This window comes from Acomys minous (genome assembly GCF_964271855.1).
Source record: "Acomys minous genome assembly, chromosome: 2".
In the NCBI taxonomy this organism is placed as follows: Eukaryota; Metazoa; Chordata; class Mammalia; order Rodentia; family Muridae; genus Acomys; species Acomys minous.
The window spans coordinates 43,183,455-43,201,587 of record NC_140484.1 but is presented as its reverse complement, the minus strand read 5'-3'; the positions used below and the strand labels follow the sequence as shown (position 1 = coordinate 43,201,587).

The 18,133-nt window shown below is 42.5% G+C and overlaps 1 protein-coding gene across 1 annotated transcript in view; it reads left to right on the top strand.

Moving 5' to 3' along the window:
* LOC311608175 (guanine nucleotide-binding protein G(q) subunit alpha) overlaps window positions 1-18,133 on the top strand; it is a 227,633-nt gene that overhangs the window by 75,643 nt on the left and 133,857 nt on the right. Inside the window, exon 2 of the mRNA XM_084800513.1 lies at window positions 2,756-2,940. Within this exon, the coding sequence (XP_084656639.1) occupies window positions 2,756-2,940 (185 nt within the window). The remainder of the gene's footprint in view (window positions 1-2,755; window positions 2,941-18,133) is intronic.

Below are 18,133 nucleotides of genomic sequence, written 5' to 3'. Positions count from 1 at the left end.
GAGGGCCTACTCAGCGGTAGCTTGAGGACATAGCACATCTTGGTAGCTGTTGTAGGGACATAGCTAGCTCTTGCATGTTACTGCTGCCTCTTCTGGCTGTGGCTTAGCTCTGAGTATAGGCAAAGGCCAAGGTGTTGATGAAACCTGTACCTCTCTGCTTCCTGGGCAGCACGCAGCAAGATGGGAATGGGGAGAAAGCAGCCCTGGTTCTGGAAACAGGAAAAAAAAATTTTTTTTAAGGGCTCCAGGAATAATACCTAAAGAGTTGGCAAGCGTTGACTGCTCATGTCTAAAGTGATGTAAAGAAATGAAAGCCAGCATAGCTCATACTTGATGTGTTGTCTATGTAAATATTTTTCTTTCCCTAGATGACCAGAAGAAAAGGGGCCCTACTGCCCGGCTCTTTGCTTTTTTTTTTTTCCCCCTCATTAACTTTACAAATTAATATGTCTTGGGGCAGGAGAGGCAGTTCAATGATGAAGAGCACATGCCACCCTTGCAGAGAACCCAACTTTGGTTCCCAGCACCCATGTCAGGTGGCTCACAACGGCTTATATTACAGGTCCACAGGATCTAGCTCCCGTATCTGCCCTCCTTGGACATCTGCACCCATGGTTCATACCCACACACAGATGCTTCCCTCACCAACACACATAAACACATCATTAAAAATTAAAATCTAGTAAAGATCTGGGAGGATCCTATACCTCTGGTCTCTTTGGACACCTGCATTCACGTGTACGTAGTGATACTCGGCACATCCATATACTTTTTATTTTCCTAAAGTAAAATCTTTGCTGCTTTTGTAGTGTAAAGGACTGGCAGAGGTTGGGGCTGCAGAGATGGCTCAGTGGATAAGAGCGCCGCCTACTTTTCCAGAGGTCTTAAGTTCAATTTCCAGCAACCACATGGTGGCTCACAACCATCTATAATGTGATCTGATATCCTCTTCTGGCATGCGGAGTACATGCAGATAGAGCACTATATACATAATAATAAATAAAATCTTTAAAAAAAAAAAAAAGGACTGGCAGAGGTATGACAGTCACATCTACAGTCTGTTCCCGGATGAAGATAGTAATAAAAAGCAACAATCTAAACTTTTTTCTTACATCTTAATTGCTTAAGAGAGTGAAGGCACTAGTTTCTATAAATTATTGATTAATATTGATTACTAATGTGTGGCCACCTTTCTATTGGAAATAGACATTTTCAGACATCTGGTAGTCGTGGTGGGGATTATAGAATATTCATTATAACTTTCAAATTAACCCCCATTAAATGTGAATTAGCATTCACGTTTTGGTGTTACATTTTAAGGTGTTGTATATCACCTAATTACAAGTCATAGGGCAAGCGGAGGAGATGGCTCCGTGTAGAAAGCTTGAGCAGCACAAGTGTGAGGACAGGAATTCATTTCAGTTCCCCACCCCTCGTAAATGTGTGCACAGAATTCCAACTTCCCGAAAGTGAGAAAGGATCTTTAGAGTAGGCTGGCTAGTTGTTTTAGTGAAATCAGTGAACTCTGGGTTCGATTGCAAGAACCTGCCTTGATGGATATGGTGACATCTACCTTGGCCCTGCATCTGCACATGTGTATGCTTGTACTCACACATGTACAAGTAAGAAATAAGTAAACAAACTAACCACCTGCAGTAGAACACTGGGTCCGTAACCACCTTTTATTGTTAACGTCTGAGGGTTTATATTGCTTGACTGTTAAGATACTTTGGTAAAAAAATTATTTGAATGTCCACGATTGTTTATGAAGACAGCAGTGAAATCCAAACATCTGAAAAGCAGAACGGGATGAGAGTGACTTGCAGTTCTAGCTCTTAGTCCCCTCCCTCCTTCCCTCCCTCCCTCCCTCCCTCCCTCCCTCCCTCCCATCCCTCCCATCCCTCCTTCCCTCCCTCCCATTTCCCCTTCCTTCTCATTCTGTTCTCAGCAGACTTACTGGGAGGAAGGTCATCATTCTTATTTTGTTCTTTCATATTTACATTGTGTGTGTGTGTGTGTGTGTGTGTGTGTGTGTGTGTGTGTGTTCTTTACATTGTTGGAAAGTGGAAGCGAATATAAAGAAAGGCACTTGGATTGATAAATATGAAGTTTTTAGATTTAGAAATGTAAGTTAAAGATGGTGAAGATAGGAAAATTAGGAGAAAAGCAGCTACTAACAGTAAGTTTCTGAGTTGTGTTGTTTCTCATGAATGACAGAGAAATAACTTCAATCAACCATGCCCTGGAAATGAACACTGTGAGTGCTATGGTTCAGAACATAACCTGGGCTCTGGTCTACAAGGAATTCGTTGTCTGCTTTCACCCTAGTGCCAGGCTGGAGAAAACTCTCTTAGGTTTTTAGGCCTTTTCCTCTTGTTTATTCTGGAAATGTATCAGCATAAGGAACTTGCCATTTCTAGAGTGCAGGATGCATTTAAACGTGCCTTAGGGGGAGGGCTTCATCAAGTTTCACTGATTTTCCATGATGCCATTGTATTTGTTTCTCCGTGTTACAGGGCTACAAGTCGGTGTTTGATCTATCTATGCTCAGGGGCTTCCTAAGATGTGAATAGATTTTGAGCTCATTCCTTTTAAAAGAGACTCTGACTTGTGTAATTTTCTAAGTGTCCTTTGTAGGTGGCATTTTGATTTTGCATGTTGCTTCTCTCAGCAGATCTTTTGGGGTCTGTGAAATCCAGGCCAAGGTCTGTTTTTGCTGTGATCTAATGTGCTGCTTCTGGCATTTCTGTTGCAGGGACAGGAGAGAGCGGCAAGAGCACCTTCATTAAGCAGATGAGGATCATCCATGGGTCGGGATATTCTGATGAAGACAAGAGGGGTTTTACCAAACTGGTGTATCAGAACATCTTCACAGCCATGCAGGCCATGATCAGAGCGATGGACACACTCAAGATCCCGTACAAGTATGAACACAATAAGGTAGGTGGACGCGTTGGAACACTCAGCAGAACGGTGGGGTAGCACTTCCAGAATGGACAGCAGGCATTTGGAATGCACTCTTTCCCTTCTTCTCTCATCCCATTGTCTCCCCTCCCCACATTTCTTTCCCTCCTGCCCCCTCCTCTCCTCCCGTCTCCTCTGTGTATGCACGAGGACATAGGTGCTTACCTGTGGAGGCCAGAGTTCCATGCTTGAATGTCTTCGCCTTTCACTCCTAACCTTATTGGCTGGTGTATATTACAAAGCAAAAGACAGCTGCAGCATCATCTGGCCTGTTTCATACTAGGAAATTGTTCACAGTTGCAGAATTAGTCCTAGCTTTTGGAATGCTACAGCAACACTAGAATTTCCTTTAATATTGTTTGTGTTGCTTCATTGAGTGAGAAGTTTCACTGCCTATGGAGGGAGCTGTAGAACAGGAGGGCATGAACTACGTGTCTTTTTATAAGCCCCACTCTATTCTAAGTATTTCAAACTAAGAAAGTAGCTTGTAATACATTGCACTAAGTTCCACAGTTTCACCAAACCAAGATTAATTTTTCCTTGAGTGTAGGTATCCATTATCTTGTCCCTGGGAGTTCTTTACTAAACAAGCGTGTTTATGTATTGGTGAGCTGCTTCAACCCACCCCAAGTTGAGGGAACACATGCCTTAGGATTTCTTTTAAACATACAGTGATCTACTATTTGTTTATTTATAAATGCCATCTTGTTTTTTCTTTTAATACAACTGTTCATAGCTAATGATAAAAGAGATTGTCATTTAGTAAAACCTGCCTAGGTTAAGTGTACCACCAACCATGAGATTACTTCATTATTTAGTGTTTTCTAAAGGGTCAATTTCCATCATCTTACAGATATACTCTTCTGGTTACATTCTCTGCCGAGATCCAGACTTGGTTATTAGTGAAAAGGAAGCAATCCAGTGCCTCTGTGTTAGCGTGGTTAGGAAGCTGTTTGGAATTATGGCTTGGGGAAGAAGGTTTGCATGTGACAGTTGGTGTTCTTGCTGTATTCCTGTTGTAGTTGTTTCTTGTGTGCGTGCGTTATCTTCTCAGCAAGATTAGATTGCAGGGTACCTTGCAGGAAGCAAGCATGCACTTTGGCATTATTCCCACCCCTCAGCATGCCAGGAACAAAGCAGAAGCTTTCTCATTAAGTAGAACAGATAAGGAGGGAGCCTTGTATCCCTTTGCAGCTGATTTGTGATTTCTGTAAACTCTCAAGTCAGAGATTCAGTCAGTGTAAAAGTGTCGATAGTCTGTCCTGCTGCCAGTCTCTGCAATAGAAAAACACCTCAGTGTGGTGCTGTTACATGAAAAGAAATGCTATTGAGGATTCAGCCTGTGCTACAATTCCACCTTTCCTTTTGTTCTGTAGCTTAAGCATGCCTGATCTGAAAATCTAAGATCTCAAATGCTATGGTGCTCATGTGGAGAGCAAAGGATAGCTTGCAGGAATCAGTTTCTCCCTCCACCTCATGTAAATTCCACAAAATTACAAAAAGTTCTGAGTAAAATTACTACCAGGTTATGTGCATATCATGAGCATGAAAAATAAATGACTTTTTTTTTTTTTTTTTTAAGATTTAAGCCCTATCTCACAGATACTGTGTATGTATGCATATGTTACCTAGTTTCTCAGTTTAGTCTCCAATGTTCTGATGACCAGGCTCATGCAGCAACTATTCTTTAGCTCCCTTTGCCTGGATAACTCACACCTGTCTTTCCCTTTCACTTGGGGTATAGGGGTGCTAGGAGGAGCAGTGCTACAGTGTCTGCTTAGAACAAATAAGGACACCTCACAGGAAGGTACCTCCTTAGGGTTGGGGGGTGATTCAGTCAGTAAAGCACTTGCCTTGCAAGCTTGAAGAGCTAAGTGCTTTCTTCAGAATCCAGGTGAAAATGCTGAGGCATTATCACATGGGTGTGTAATCCCAGTGCTGGAGATGCAGACAGGAGGATCCCGAAGGTCCATTAGCCAGCCAGCCAGCCTAATTGTTCTCACTAACCGTGAGGTTAATGAGAATGGTACCAGGCTTGTCTTCTGGCCTTCACACTCTTGTGAATATGCATGCATACCCACACCTAGACACAAACATTTGTTAAAAATGCAAAGTGCACATTAAATACACATAATTATTCTGAAATTTTTATTTCCTAAAAGATCCTCAAAACTATTTTCCAAGAAAAAAAAAAAGCCAAAATTCTGAAGGCTGTATTACCTTATTCCTGTCTTTGTTCAATTGAATAAAAAATTGTTACTTAAAAACAAAACAAAAACCATAAGGGAATTTCTCTACCTGCATAATAAACAGAGCTGAGAGACGTGTGTTTTGGTCTGTCTGTTGAGAAGAAAGATGAGTCAGCTTTGCAGGCTGCAGAAGCCAACAACTGGCTGAGGAAGTACGAAGAAAACTTTTGGGGTCTGAGCTCACTGGAGGTCTGAGGAGCTGAAGGGCTGTGCTTGGGGGAGGTGAACTCCAGCCAATTTCAATCTTTCGTCACTCACTTCAGACTCAGATTCCTGGGAAAAAGTGTCGGATTGGCCCAGCCTGGATTCTTTGCTGGTTCTGTAGACAGGGGAAGGAAGTCTGGTTGATGTGATTGACAGTCCCTGGGGGAAGTCTGGGTACTGCTAGTGGAAGAAGGGGAAGGGCTCTGGCCCAGCTCACAGATCTCTACTGCAAAGTGCACAGTCGATTCAGGACATGTGAATTCTCCATAGATATAAGTCCTCCAAGTTTTCTTAGCATTTACCCTAAAATAAAATTTCCTATTCTGGACTTACTCTGGATTACATGATGGGAAGGGGCTCAAAGGGGCCAGTGGCTTAGTAACAGCTAACTGTGGTGACAGGCATTTGAGTCCCAGCACAGAAAAGCCAAGTAATCTTGAGGTTTTCACATTTCTTATGAAATCTTAATTTCTTCACAGTCAGAGTTCAAAAGATAATGGATGTGAAATACCCTTTACAGTTTCGGTGGTATCAGTGTGGTCTAAAAGGAACCGCCATTGCGGAGAGAATAGATTCTGATGACCTTCTATCTGTGTGTCTTAGGCAGCATGGGTTTAGGAGGTACCCATGGAATAGCCATCCTCAGAGTGATGGCCACTGGGATGGGATGCCAAGGGAGGCACAGAGCGCTCCTGACCTGGATGGGTTCAAAATAGAATGGATTGTTAAAGTGAAATTTTCTAAGGCAGTTTTTCTAAATGAAAGCAAATGATGGACTAGAAAACCTGAAATCCGTTCTAATACTTGCCTCATGCTGATCCCTCTGTTTTAAAACTAACAGGAGAGAAAACTAAAGTGGAGAAAGAACTCAGCAGTAGACTGACACTGCCTTTTCTCCCTTCTATATTTTTGTTTTGTTTTTATATTATTATTATTATTATTATTATTATTATTATTATTATTATTATTATTATTATTATTATTATTTTGAGACAGAGTTTTTCTTGTGTAGCCCTGGCTGTCCGAGACTCACTTTGTAGACCAGGCTTGTCTCAAACTGACAGCCATCTGCCTGCCTCTGCTTCCCAAGTGCTTGGATTAAAGGCCTGCGCCACCACGCCTGGCCCTTCTGTATTCTTACTGAAACACAGCTCACATATAGAAGATCCATATGTGTTCTCTGTAGTGAGTCTCGAGTATCACCATCTTGACTATGTTTGTCCCTGAAGCCCTTGGTCTGAATCAACATAACCAGCACCTTAGGCTTATTACCCTTTGTTCTAGAGAAATCTACCATCCACAGGGTGTCACCTCCTTGATGTCTAAGGACATATAGTTTTTCCAGTGTTTCAACCTGTATGAATAAAGGCACACACTGTATGATCTTTGGTGTCCCATAGAATTTTGCCTGGTGATGAAAATAGTTTTTATGTTTTGTCCAATAGATAATCACATTTGGATAACATCTAGTTTTATAACTATTTTACAAGTTTTTTTTGTTTGTTTTTTGTTTTTGTTTTTTTGGTATATGCTTCCTTAAGAATGTGAGTGTTATAGTTTGAGCAGGACCCCTGGGCCCAGATCTGCCCATCATAATGTTCTTCTTGTAGGTTTGTAGAACCCTCTAGATCCTTCTATTTCCCCATTCTCCCATGCTTCTCTCACCTAGAATCCCAATAGGATATCCTCCTCTCTGACCCACTTTCCTGGTAAGTAAAGTTTTTCATGGGACATGCCCCTTAGACTAGTGTCTAGATATAAGTGACTATATACCATTGGACTCTTTCTGCTTCTGGGTGAACTCACTCATTATGATCATTTCTAGTTCAATCCATTTGTTCATAAATTTCGGGAATTCCTTGATTTTAATAGCTGAGTAGTATTCCATAGTGTAAATGTACCACAGTTTCTTTATCCATTCTTCTACTGAGGGACACTTAGGCTGTTTCCATGTTCTGGCTATTATGAATAAGGCTGCTATGAACAAGGACAATATGGGCAGTAAACTTCAAACCCATATCCAGATCTAGCCAATGGACGGGACATTCTCCACAGTTGAGTAGAGAGTAGGGACTGACTTTCACACGTACGCTGGTGCCCCATATTTGACCAGGTTGCCTGGATGGGGAGGCCTGGTGGCACTCAGACGAAGGATAGCAGGCTACCAAGAAGAGACTTGATTCCCTATGAGCATATACAGGGGGAGGAGGTCCCCCTCAGTCACAGACATAGGGGAGGGGAGTAGGGGAAAAGCGGGAGGGAGGGAGGAATGGGAGGATACAAGGGATGGGCTAAAAATTGAGATGTAATATGAATAAATTAATAAAATATTTTAAAAAAGAATGTGAGTGTTTCTGACCATCACAACTAGTACAAATGCAGGCACTCTTGAAACTTATTTGGTAAACATAGAGTAGTAGATACTTGAGATTTACAGTGTAAAGATAGAAATTATATATGGAGTTAATTCCAGTGTATACATATTGCCAAAAAGAAAAATTTTTTTAGAACATACTAATTTATATGGCCCTTATCTATAAGAATTACAGCACTTGGGTTTTTTGTTTTTGTTTTTGTTTTTTTGTTTTGTTTTTGTTTTTTGTTTTTTTTTTTGTAATCTGGGGTTTGCGTTGTTTCTGTTTTCATTTCCTTGATAACAGTGCTGACTACCTTTCATGTTTTTTGGCTGTTGATTGTTTTTAACAAAAACACAAACTTTTACCTTTTCTCTGTTGGATTATCTGATTTATTATTGCTTTGTAGGAGGTCTTTTATATATTAAGGATACAAGTCTCTCCTTAGTAAATGCAGTTGCAAATATCTTCTTTACTTTGTGGCTTACTTTTTATTTTCTTACTGGTTTCTCCAGGGAAAGTTCTTAATTGTCCAGTTAGTCATTTTCCTCCCTCTAATTAGTTCTTTTATAGCACTGTATTTTCTGGCATATAAGGTGACTCCCAACTTTAACTTTTCCAGGTAAAATGTAGAGGTTGGAATATACTCACCATATAAGACTACTCCTCTTCCAACCCATACTCTGTGCAACAGACTCGGGCTGCAAACTCTTATGTTTTACCTGGAAAAATTAAAAGTTGGGGGTCATCTTATATGGTGGAAAATACGGTAATCTTTGCTTACTTTAAAGTGATATACATAACTTGGACCTAACTCTAAATAACTCTAAATTCTGTATTTTTGCTTTTCACATTTATATCTAAAATATTAAATAAGAAGCCATATTTTAATTTGCTATCTTACTAACCCAGCTCATTTATCAAAGACACCATCCAGGGCATTGCCAGGTCACCTTTGTCACAGATCACCTGATTATGTACATGCAGTTGGTTCCAGTTGACTATTATGAGATATTTGTTTACTTTGTGTGTCTTTCTGTCAGGCTGTGTTGTTTAGGCTCTATAGTGAATTTTAATATGGCACAGGGTAAGTCATTCAGCTTTGACTTTCCTCTCTGAGACTCCACCAAAGCTGAGTCAGTTCCCTTATATTTAAAGGATTTTTGATTTTGCTCTTCTTTTCCAGGAAGAAAATTTCTTTAACTACTTTGGCTTCCTAGGTTGTTATAGTTTACTCCCTATAAGGCAGCATCTTCCTTTTCCTGAGGCCTCTGCATGTTTGCTGTTCAGCTTGTATTAACCTGCAGCTAAGTACAAGGTCCTTTATTTTTCCCAGATTAATAACATGCCATTTTAAAAAAACGCAGTTACGTCACTTCTGAAGGTTGATGTAACTTGTGTGGTTGCTTCGTTAGTATTCATGGGGCCAAGTTCTTTGTCCTTTTTAGCATTTCATTTAAAAAGAGTAGAAGCTGGGCTCAATGCAGTGGGGACCAATTTCCCTTTCCAACAGTGTCTTTTGGGCTGACATTTCCTCTGCAGCACCCAAATTAGCTGATGTGTTAGCAGAATCCTTTCCTGTTTCCTGCCTCGAGTGTCCACACCACTTGCATTGAACAGGTTTGTCTGGATTTTTTTCTTTGTTGTGTGATCTCTAGCTTTTGTGGAACTAGGCCATTTTCTGTGGCTCAGTATAAGACCTTAGGTCAAGTGAGAAGGCAGTAGTGAGAACTGTCTTTGCGGCTTGTTAACTATAGTGTTTTGATCTGGTTTTTAAACTTATTAATTGTATGCTGTGAAACAACTTGTTTTTATGAATAGTTAACAAAACAAAAAGAAACCCTAGATGTTGTTTAGTTGGTTTTTGATATTTGAGGTAGGGTGTGTTTGTTACTCTTCTAATGCTGTGGTAAAAACACCGTGACTGAAGCAACTTGTAGAAGGAAGGGCTTATTTTGGGCTTATGATTCTAGGGGGATGAGTGGCCATCACTGTCATGGCGTAGGACTGTGACAGCAGGGCAGGTAGCCATGAGGCTGAAGCTGCAGTGGAACTTACACCCTGAAATACAAATCGGAAGAGAGAACAAACTTAAAATGGCAAGTTTTAAAATCATCAAAGCCCTCCTTAAACAGTGCCACCGCCATGTATGAAAATGGCAGAGCTTTTGGTGGCACTAGTACTCAAATGACCACAGGAGATTTAACCCAGTGTGGTTCTCATTGAGTGCAGCAGAAGAACTCTACTTATTTTTTATACACACACTTGCACCTAACCAGCCCCCCCCCCCCTACACTGTTTATTCACGTGGGAATATGTATGTGCACACATTGGTGCCTAACCAGCCCGTGTGAACACTGTTTATTCACGTGGGAATATGTATGTGCACACATTGGTGCCTAACCAGCTCATGTGTACACTGCTTATTCACATGGGAATATGTATGTGCACACACTTGTGCCTAACCAGTTTATATGTACACTGTTTATTTACATGGGAATAAAGCTGAACACAGACCAGACTTCTCCCTGTGTTGCACATAAATAACGGCTGCCTTTGTGTAATGTTTTCCCAACATTTAATTTGGGGTCTATCTGCATTTTGACTTCTCTCAGCCTATCCATGTTTCCCAAGTTCATATCTCAGGTCAGCTTGAGCTAATCCTTGTTGCCCAAAATAGTATGACCAGGTAACCTCTCCTGATGTCCACAGGTATCAGACACAAGTGCATGTATGTAGACAACACACACACACACACACACACACACACACACACACACACACACACACACCAAACAAACAAGAAAAAAAAGAAACAAAAATTTAAAAATTGCCCTGACTAGAACATTAACACTAGAGGACAGAGATTGGGCTTTTGTTATTTAAGCCAAACGCAGTATTTAGCACAAAAATTGACTTTGCTGAATGAATGAATGAAATGAATGAATGCGTGAACATTTGTTTACCATGATGAGTTTTGTTTTGGTTTGGTGTTTGGTTTTAACTTTATGTGCGTTAGCGTTTGCCTGCATGTGTGTCTGTGTGAGGGGGTCAGATCCCTTAGAATTGGAGTTACAGACAGTTGTGAGCTGCCACATGGGTGCTGGGAATTGAACCCCAGTCCCTTGGAAGAGCAGTCAATATTCCTAACCACTGAACCATCTCTCCAGCACCCCCATGAAAAGTTTTAATGCACTACTGTGCGGTATACCTTTTAAGAATACAATTGGTAAAGTCAATCACAGCTTCCTCTGAAACTGACTACAATTGAATTGCCTTCTGATATTGAGCAAAGTAATCTTTGAATTCCAGTTTCCTTATTGACAAATACTGGTTATTATAATTCCTACTTAACAGTGTATTTTGAGAATCAATTGTATACTAGTCCATGAAAAAGCTGAACATGTTGCCCACTGTTAGGAGGGTTGATCTTTCATTTAGCCATTCAGCGACGTATACCAAGTACTTCCCATCCGCTCAGCAACAGGAACCATTCAGACTAATTTAAAAAAGAAAACAGTGAGTTCCTTAAGGAATGGGTTTGAAATATCTGAACACGTGAGAAGATTCTGCTTTTAGAAAATTTCTCTCTAAACTGCTGACTGACCTGAGCAGGCTGACTCTTGACAAGGCTCTCTGTGTGAGAAATTGTGCTTTTTGGCTAGTGTGCTGTGGCGGACCTGCTGCCGTGGCTGCCCCACAGCCCACGGCCTGGGCCCCGTGTCAGCAGCACCTCTCTCTGGTCACTAAGGATATGAAGCTCGTGGTGGCTATGGCGTTCACAGCTGGCAGTTCCACCAGAAGCCACCTTGTTACCTCTTTCCCCGTGATCCTGAGCTGAGGCGAGGATGCTAACGCGTCTGCATGTTGAGAGGGAGAAGATGAGGAAGACAGCGACCTGAGAGTATGGGAAACTGAAAATGAGGGAGTAAGCAAATTCTTAGCGGTCAAGCTCCTAGTTGCTCTTCATTCTGGGACTAATTAATATCTCAGTCATTACAGAAACCGTCTACACCCAGGTAACATAAGGTGCAGGGTTAGGGTGCAATCATTACTTCTGTTCTCCCTATGGAACAAAGACCCAGACCATTTGTGTGTCAAACTTACCTCTCAAAACGTGAAGAGCTATATCAGGCTGTGGAGCCCCCTGTGCTCTGAAGATAGCTTGCATCCTGGCCTTTCGCCGATGTCCTGGTTACAGGCAGGAAACTTGTAAATCACTCCATGGTAACAACAAACTCTGCAGACCGTCAGCAGCGTGCCACGTCAATGTTTCCCACTGATGTCATACTGCTGTGGAAGAGAATATGGGCTTGAAGCACATGCGCTGAAAGTCCCTCCCCAACCCCGTGATTACCAGAAACAGTGCCAGACATAGGGCACCAGTAGGATCTTTTACGGTCATTCTCCTCCTGACCCAGGATGTGTTTTGCTGGAGAAGACTGCAGTGTTTCCCAGCCACCTCCTGTCTTTGATAAGTGGAGGACATGCTACATTGTTGGCTACAACCTCCCAAGCTGTGAACACATCTGTAATTTGGGTAACCACTATGCACTGAGGATGAGACACCGTCCAGTCCAACCGAGTGTCGGGTTGGGAATATGATTTTGAGTTCTAAGGCTGCATGTCTGAAGCATTGTTGCACATTTGTATTTCCGTGGACCTGGGGTGGACGTGGAGTGGGTCTGGGGTGGGCCTGTGGCTCTGCTTTTCTGACAAGCTCCCAGGTGATGGTGATGTTGCTTCAGTCATCTTAGGCATAGAACCGTGGCTCTGCCGTCGGGCAGTGTGAAAACACTAGGGGCCAACGTTAGAGAAAGCACTCCATAGCGTGTATGTCATTAGGATTTTAGCCATGGGATGTTAACTAACGACTTGACTCTGAGCAGTGTGACCTCTTCTAGAAAGTGAGATGATAATGGTGGGGTCACTGTGGTTGATACGAGCATTGATGAGAGGACAGAGCTAGAGACTTAGAGTGACATTAGTTCATAGTAAGCGGACACTACAGAAATAGTTGTTAAATTCTTTCTAGAAGGGTCTGTGTTAGGAGAGGGAGGCATAATAGAAGAATCCAGAGGTTTTGAGGGAAAAAAAAATGTTGACTGCTTAAAGATCCAGAGGAGTCTTTGACCTAAGAACTAGATGTAGGCTCCGTTATCAGCAACAGCAATGAGTTCTTGTAGGCAGCTGCCTGGCCTCTGGCTGGACCCAGCATGTGGCATGTAGATGAGTGAACCCTAAAGGGCCAGAGGATGTAGATGCTGCAAGTACACTGACATTCCCTGGTAGTCAGTGTGGCTGGTCCTCCTCAGGACAGGGTGTTTACAAGGACAGAAGGGCAGCTAGACCAATCAGAAGAGGTGAGGAAGTGAGGCAGCCTTTCAGAAACTTCTGGACCCAACCCAGCCACAGGCTTTTCACCTAACTCACTCAAGAGTTCTAGGCAGATAGCATTCTAGTTTTGTACATAAAAATGCCTAAAATTTATGCCCTAAGTTACTGAATGTGTAGGTTATAAAGTATGATTGGACAAATAGAGTTGAGTTTTACAATGCTAAAATGCAGCTCCTACGTTGACTTCATAAATGCCTTTGACTAGGATTCTCACATGTGATTTCCTTGTGAGAGAAAGTGGGATCACCTGCAGTCCCAACAATGGTCCCCCGCCCCTTCTTACCATCAGATCCTGAGACAGCTGAACCACCTGTGCTGGTAGCAGCAGACTCAGGGTTTACAGCACCTGACTCACAGTTGGATTCAATAGATGTCATAGATGAATGAAACACAACTCACTCAAAGAAAGCTTGTCATGTGACACTGCAATTGTTGCGTCACCACCCATCTGACATAGGCTACATTTCCTTTTATTTCATCTTTATATTTTCAGATTATCTCTGCATTCAACATTAAGTAATTAAAGGAAAACTAAAAACTTCTCTTGTCTCTTCAGCCAAAGGAGTGTAAGACATAGCTCTCTTATGGGAACGTGCAGTCTCTGTGGAGGCAAGCTATGCAACAAGATTAATTAATTTTCTACATACCTGGCAAAGTTTTCTGCATGGCAACATAGAAGTCCCTTTTCTTACCCTCCTTCTTGCTATTCTGGGTTAGTAAATGGATTGGATTCTGGGTTTCTTTTTAACAGATCTGGTGAGGATCCAGGGCAAGCACCTGAGCTACTGTTGCAGACTTGGGTCACTGCTGGGCTTGATGCCAACTATAAATGACACGCTCTGAATAACTTAGTCACAAACCATCAGTCATTGAAAGGCTTATGTGGCAGAAAACCTCTTGAATATGAGTTAAAAGGCACACACTTTACTATATGAAATTAAGAAACCCATTTAAAAAAATTTGTATATTCATTTTACATCCCAGTTGTGGCACCCCTCCCTGCCCTCCTCCCAGTCCCTCGCTCGTACCCTGTTCCCCCTCCCCCTGTCCTCAGAAAAGGGGAGCCCACCCCAGCACATCAAGTCCCATCAGGACTGAGCTCCTCCTCATCCACTGAAGCCAGGTAAGGCAGCCTGGTTAGGGCGAAGTGATCAAAAAGCAGGCAAAGGAGTCCATGTCATAAACAGTACCAGCTCAGCTTACTACGGGACCCACAGGAAGCTCAAACTGCCCATCGGCTGCATATGTGAGGGCCTCGGTCTGGTCCATGCATGCTGTTCGTGTTTCTGTCTCTGTGAGCCACAATGAGTCTATGTTAGTTGACTCTGTTGATCTTCTTGCATTGTTCTTGTCCCCCCCAGGTCCTTCTGTCCATCCCTCCCATTCTCCCACAGGACTCCTTGAGCTCCACCTAATGCTTGCTTGTGAGTCTTAGCATCTGATTCAATCAGCTGCTGGGTGGTGCCTCTCAGAGAATGCTTAAGTTAGGCTCCTGTCTGTAAAAATAGCAGTGTCCTCAGTGGTGTCAGGAGTTGGCTGTCTCCCATGGGGTGAGAATCAAGTTGGGACAGGCATTGGTTGGTTGTTCCCTCAGTCTCTGCTCTATCTTTCTCTCTGCACATCTTTTAGGCAGGATAAATATTGGAAACCCAATTTTTTTTATTAGAGCTTGATCTTTTTCTTCTTTTTCCAAAATTGAAATACTGTTGGCTTTTGTAAATATCAAGGTCAGTTGCTCATTACAAAAGAAAGTTCTGGTAACACAGAAAAACAAGAAGAAAGTAAAAATCACTGTGAGAAAGACATTGTTAACTCTATGGCGGCCACACATGTGACCATTGGAGAAGAAACAGCTGCATCATTTTGGCATTTATCTTGGACCATTCATAAAGATGGCTCAGTATTAACTCTAAGCACTACTGATTGCACGTCTTGTCCTTAAAACGTTCCATCACTTCCATTGACCAGATCATTAGTTACCTGTTTCCTAAACAGAAGGCCAAATTATTCCCGCCTTCCCATTCCTGTACCTGCTCTCTCTGAAACATTCTAGTAATGTCTTCCCCTGGAGGGCAGTGGGCTCAGCTCCATCTTTGGTCAGAATGTCTGACCTGATTATGGAAAGGCTCATTTATCCAAATCGTCGTAGAAGGCCATAACCCTACTTCTGTCTTTGGTAAGGGCATTGATGTTCATTCTCCATTGGAGTTTAGCGGGATTTTGTGTTTTGTTTTAACTTTTCCTATACACATTTGACACATGTATAACATGGACCATAGGCATGAGGAAGCAGAGACCAGTTTCTCAGTAACCTCTCAGATTCCACAGAACATGGGACTCGATGAGGAAGCAGACAATTTACTTTTAGACACTGTCTTCTCTCCCTCTTTTAATTAAGAATTATAAAGTACAGTCACATATGCTTTAATGATAAGTTAGACAAGAAAAGCTATCGTAAGAAGTTACTTTGCTTGTTACCTCCAACCTCTTTGGGCCCGTGTCACTTCCTTACCTGTAAAGCAGGTATAGAGAGCCTGGCCATCGGCCTAGGGGGAAGGGAGGATAACTATCACTTTACAGCATCACTATATTGAGGTTGCTTGTCTCTAGTAGGTACCAGATTGGCAACACCCCTGCCCCAGGAGCTTCCCGTAAGCATCCATTGCTCCTCGTTGCTTCCTGCTACTGCCGTCTGCCTTTTGTAAAAAGTACACAGGCTGTGCCCCGTGAAATAATATTTAGGTGGCAGGTGGGTGTGCAGTGTCTTGTGGGGTCGAGGGCACAGGATTTTACTGGCTTGCTTGGCCACTGGAGCTGTTTGCAGGCTGAGTTCTGGGGCTGTGTTACATGGAGTTGCACTCAGGGCCTGCAACCATCATTTTGTCTAGTCTGCTTCTCATCCATGAGTTCTTTGACCTGCCACTCGGCGTTGACATATCAATGTGAGACCTGAACCTCACGACTCGTGGTACCTTCCAGCTCTTGTTCTGATTAACTGAGATTTTGCACTCCTTGTTTCCGGCTGCAAACCACGATGCATGTCAGAAGACTGCTAACTGCTGACTTTGCTCCCTCCTGTGGGGGTTATGGACCACGGTGCAAAAGCCTGTGGTGTAGTGGAAGTGGAGTAAAGGAAGGCTATGGTTAGTTCAACTAAACTAACCTGGCCTCTGCTGAGGAAATAGGCTGGCAAATTGGGAAGCATTCATACACCCTCTAGGGTGAACAGGGACTAGCCTGGGTGAAAGTTTTCAGTCTGTGTTGATGACCCCCACCTCACCCCCATCAGTGCACACTCATCTCTCAGTGTCCACCTTTTGGGTTTCGTAAACTGTGTTCTTAATGTGTGCTCTGAACTTGTCATTGGTACATTTTGTAGATTTATTGATTTATTAAATCCATTTCAGTCTTTTTCTTTATTATTTTAACAGTTGTGCTTTCCTATTGAAAATAAACATTGTAGTTGATGATGTGTCATGTCAGAATAAATACCTCAGTTTTTTAATGTCAGAGCCTATTAAAGAATTGCTCTCAATTCCGGACAGCAAAGTTGTCATCACAAAAGTCAGCTGTAAGATTGCCATTAGTGCGAAGAGAGTATTGAAGTGAATATCCATAGCGTTGAACAGGAACCTTAGGCATACATACCAAGAATGAAGAAGCAATGTATTTTTTTTTTTCATTTGCAGTGTATTTGGAAATTAATTATGATAGTGGCAAGTAGAAAGCCACCAACTTCCTGGAAGATACGTTTTCAGGGCTAAAGAGGTAGTTCCACCAGTGATGTCATTGTCATGCAGGCATGAGAACCTGAGTTCAGTCTCTAGGACCCAATTAAAAAACCGGAGCCAGGTGTGGTGGTATTTGTAATCCCAGAGGTCTGAAGACAGCAGATCTCTGGTGCTCACTAGCCAAAGTTTAGCCTGCTTGGCAAGCTTCATGCCAAAGGAGGAGACTGTGTCAAAAACAAAACAAAAGAAAACAAAAACAAAAAACCAAAAAGATGGATGGCTCTGGAGAAGCAACATCTGTGGTGGCCGACCTGGCATCTCCATGCACATGCATCCACACATCCACCCAATAAGTATTTTTCCAATTTTTTTTTTCCTTGGTGGCCTAGGCTTTAACCCAGGACCTTGAGCTAGTTAGAGAGCATGTCCTGCTGAGCAGCCTCCCCACCTCCAGGCATAGATGTTCTGGATACTTCAAGGAGTGCAGAAGGCTTTATGGCTTTTGCCCTATCCAGTGAACTTATAATGCACTTAATGCTAAAAGGTACATGTTATTAACCCTACTTACTACTAAGTAAAGCTTGAGAAACCTACGCTACTTACTGTAGTCGCCATCTACTCCCTGATTCATAAGTTGAAGTCCTGACTCCAAGGATGATTATATTATGGGGTGGGGCCTTTGGGAAGCAATCACACCGTGAAGGTGGTAGAATCCTTAAGAATGGTATTTGTGCCTTAGTAAAAAGACCCAAGGGAGATTGTTCACCTCCTCCACCGTGTGCGCTCCCAGTCTTGAGAAGTTGTTGTCTACAAACCAGAAAACAGGTCCCCACCACGCAGTGAATTTGCTGGCTATTTTAGTTTACACTTTCACAGGCTCTGGAACTATAACTGTTAGTTGTTTATAAATTTTCAGTTTATGGTGTTACATTAAAGCAGCAGACTGACAACTAGACTGAAATAGAGGAAATGGCTGCATGGCGTAAGCCAGGGTTTCACAGGTAGCCACAGCAGTGGCTGCTCGGAAGGCTCCAAGTGGAAGAAAGGGCAGTCTTCTCATTTTGGGTTTGGAGGGTGCATAGCAGCCCTGATGGAGGGTGAGGCAAGACAAGCTCTGCTGTATCCTGCCTACTGGTCCTGTGATGACAATGTGTTCAGGCAGCTGAGTGGCAGTGGAGGGAGGAGAGTAGCAGAGTGCAGGGCAACTCCCTAGAAGTTGAAATTTTGGGGGGAT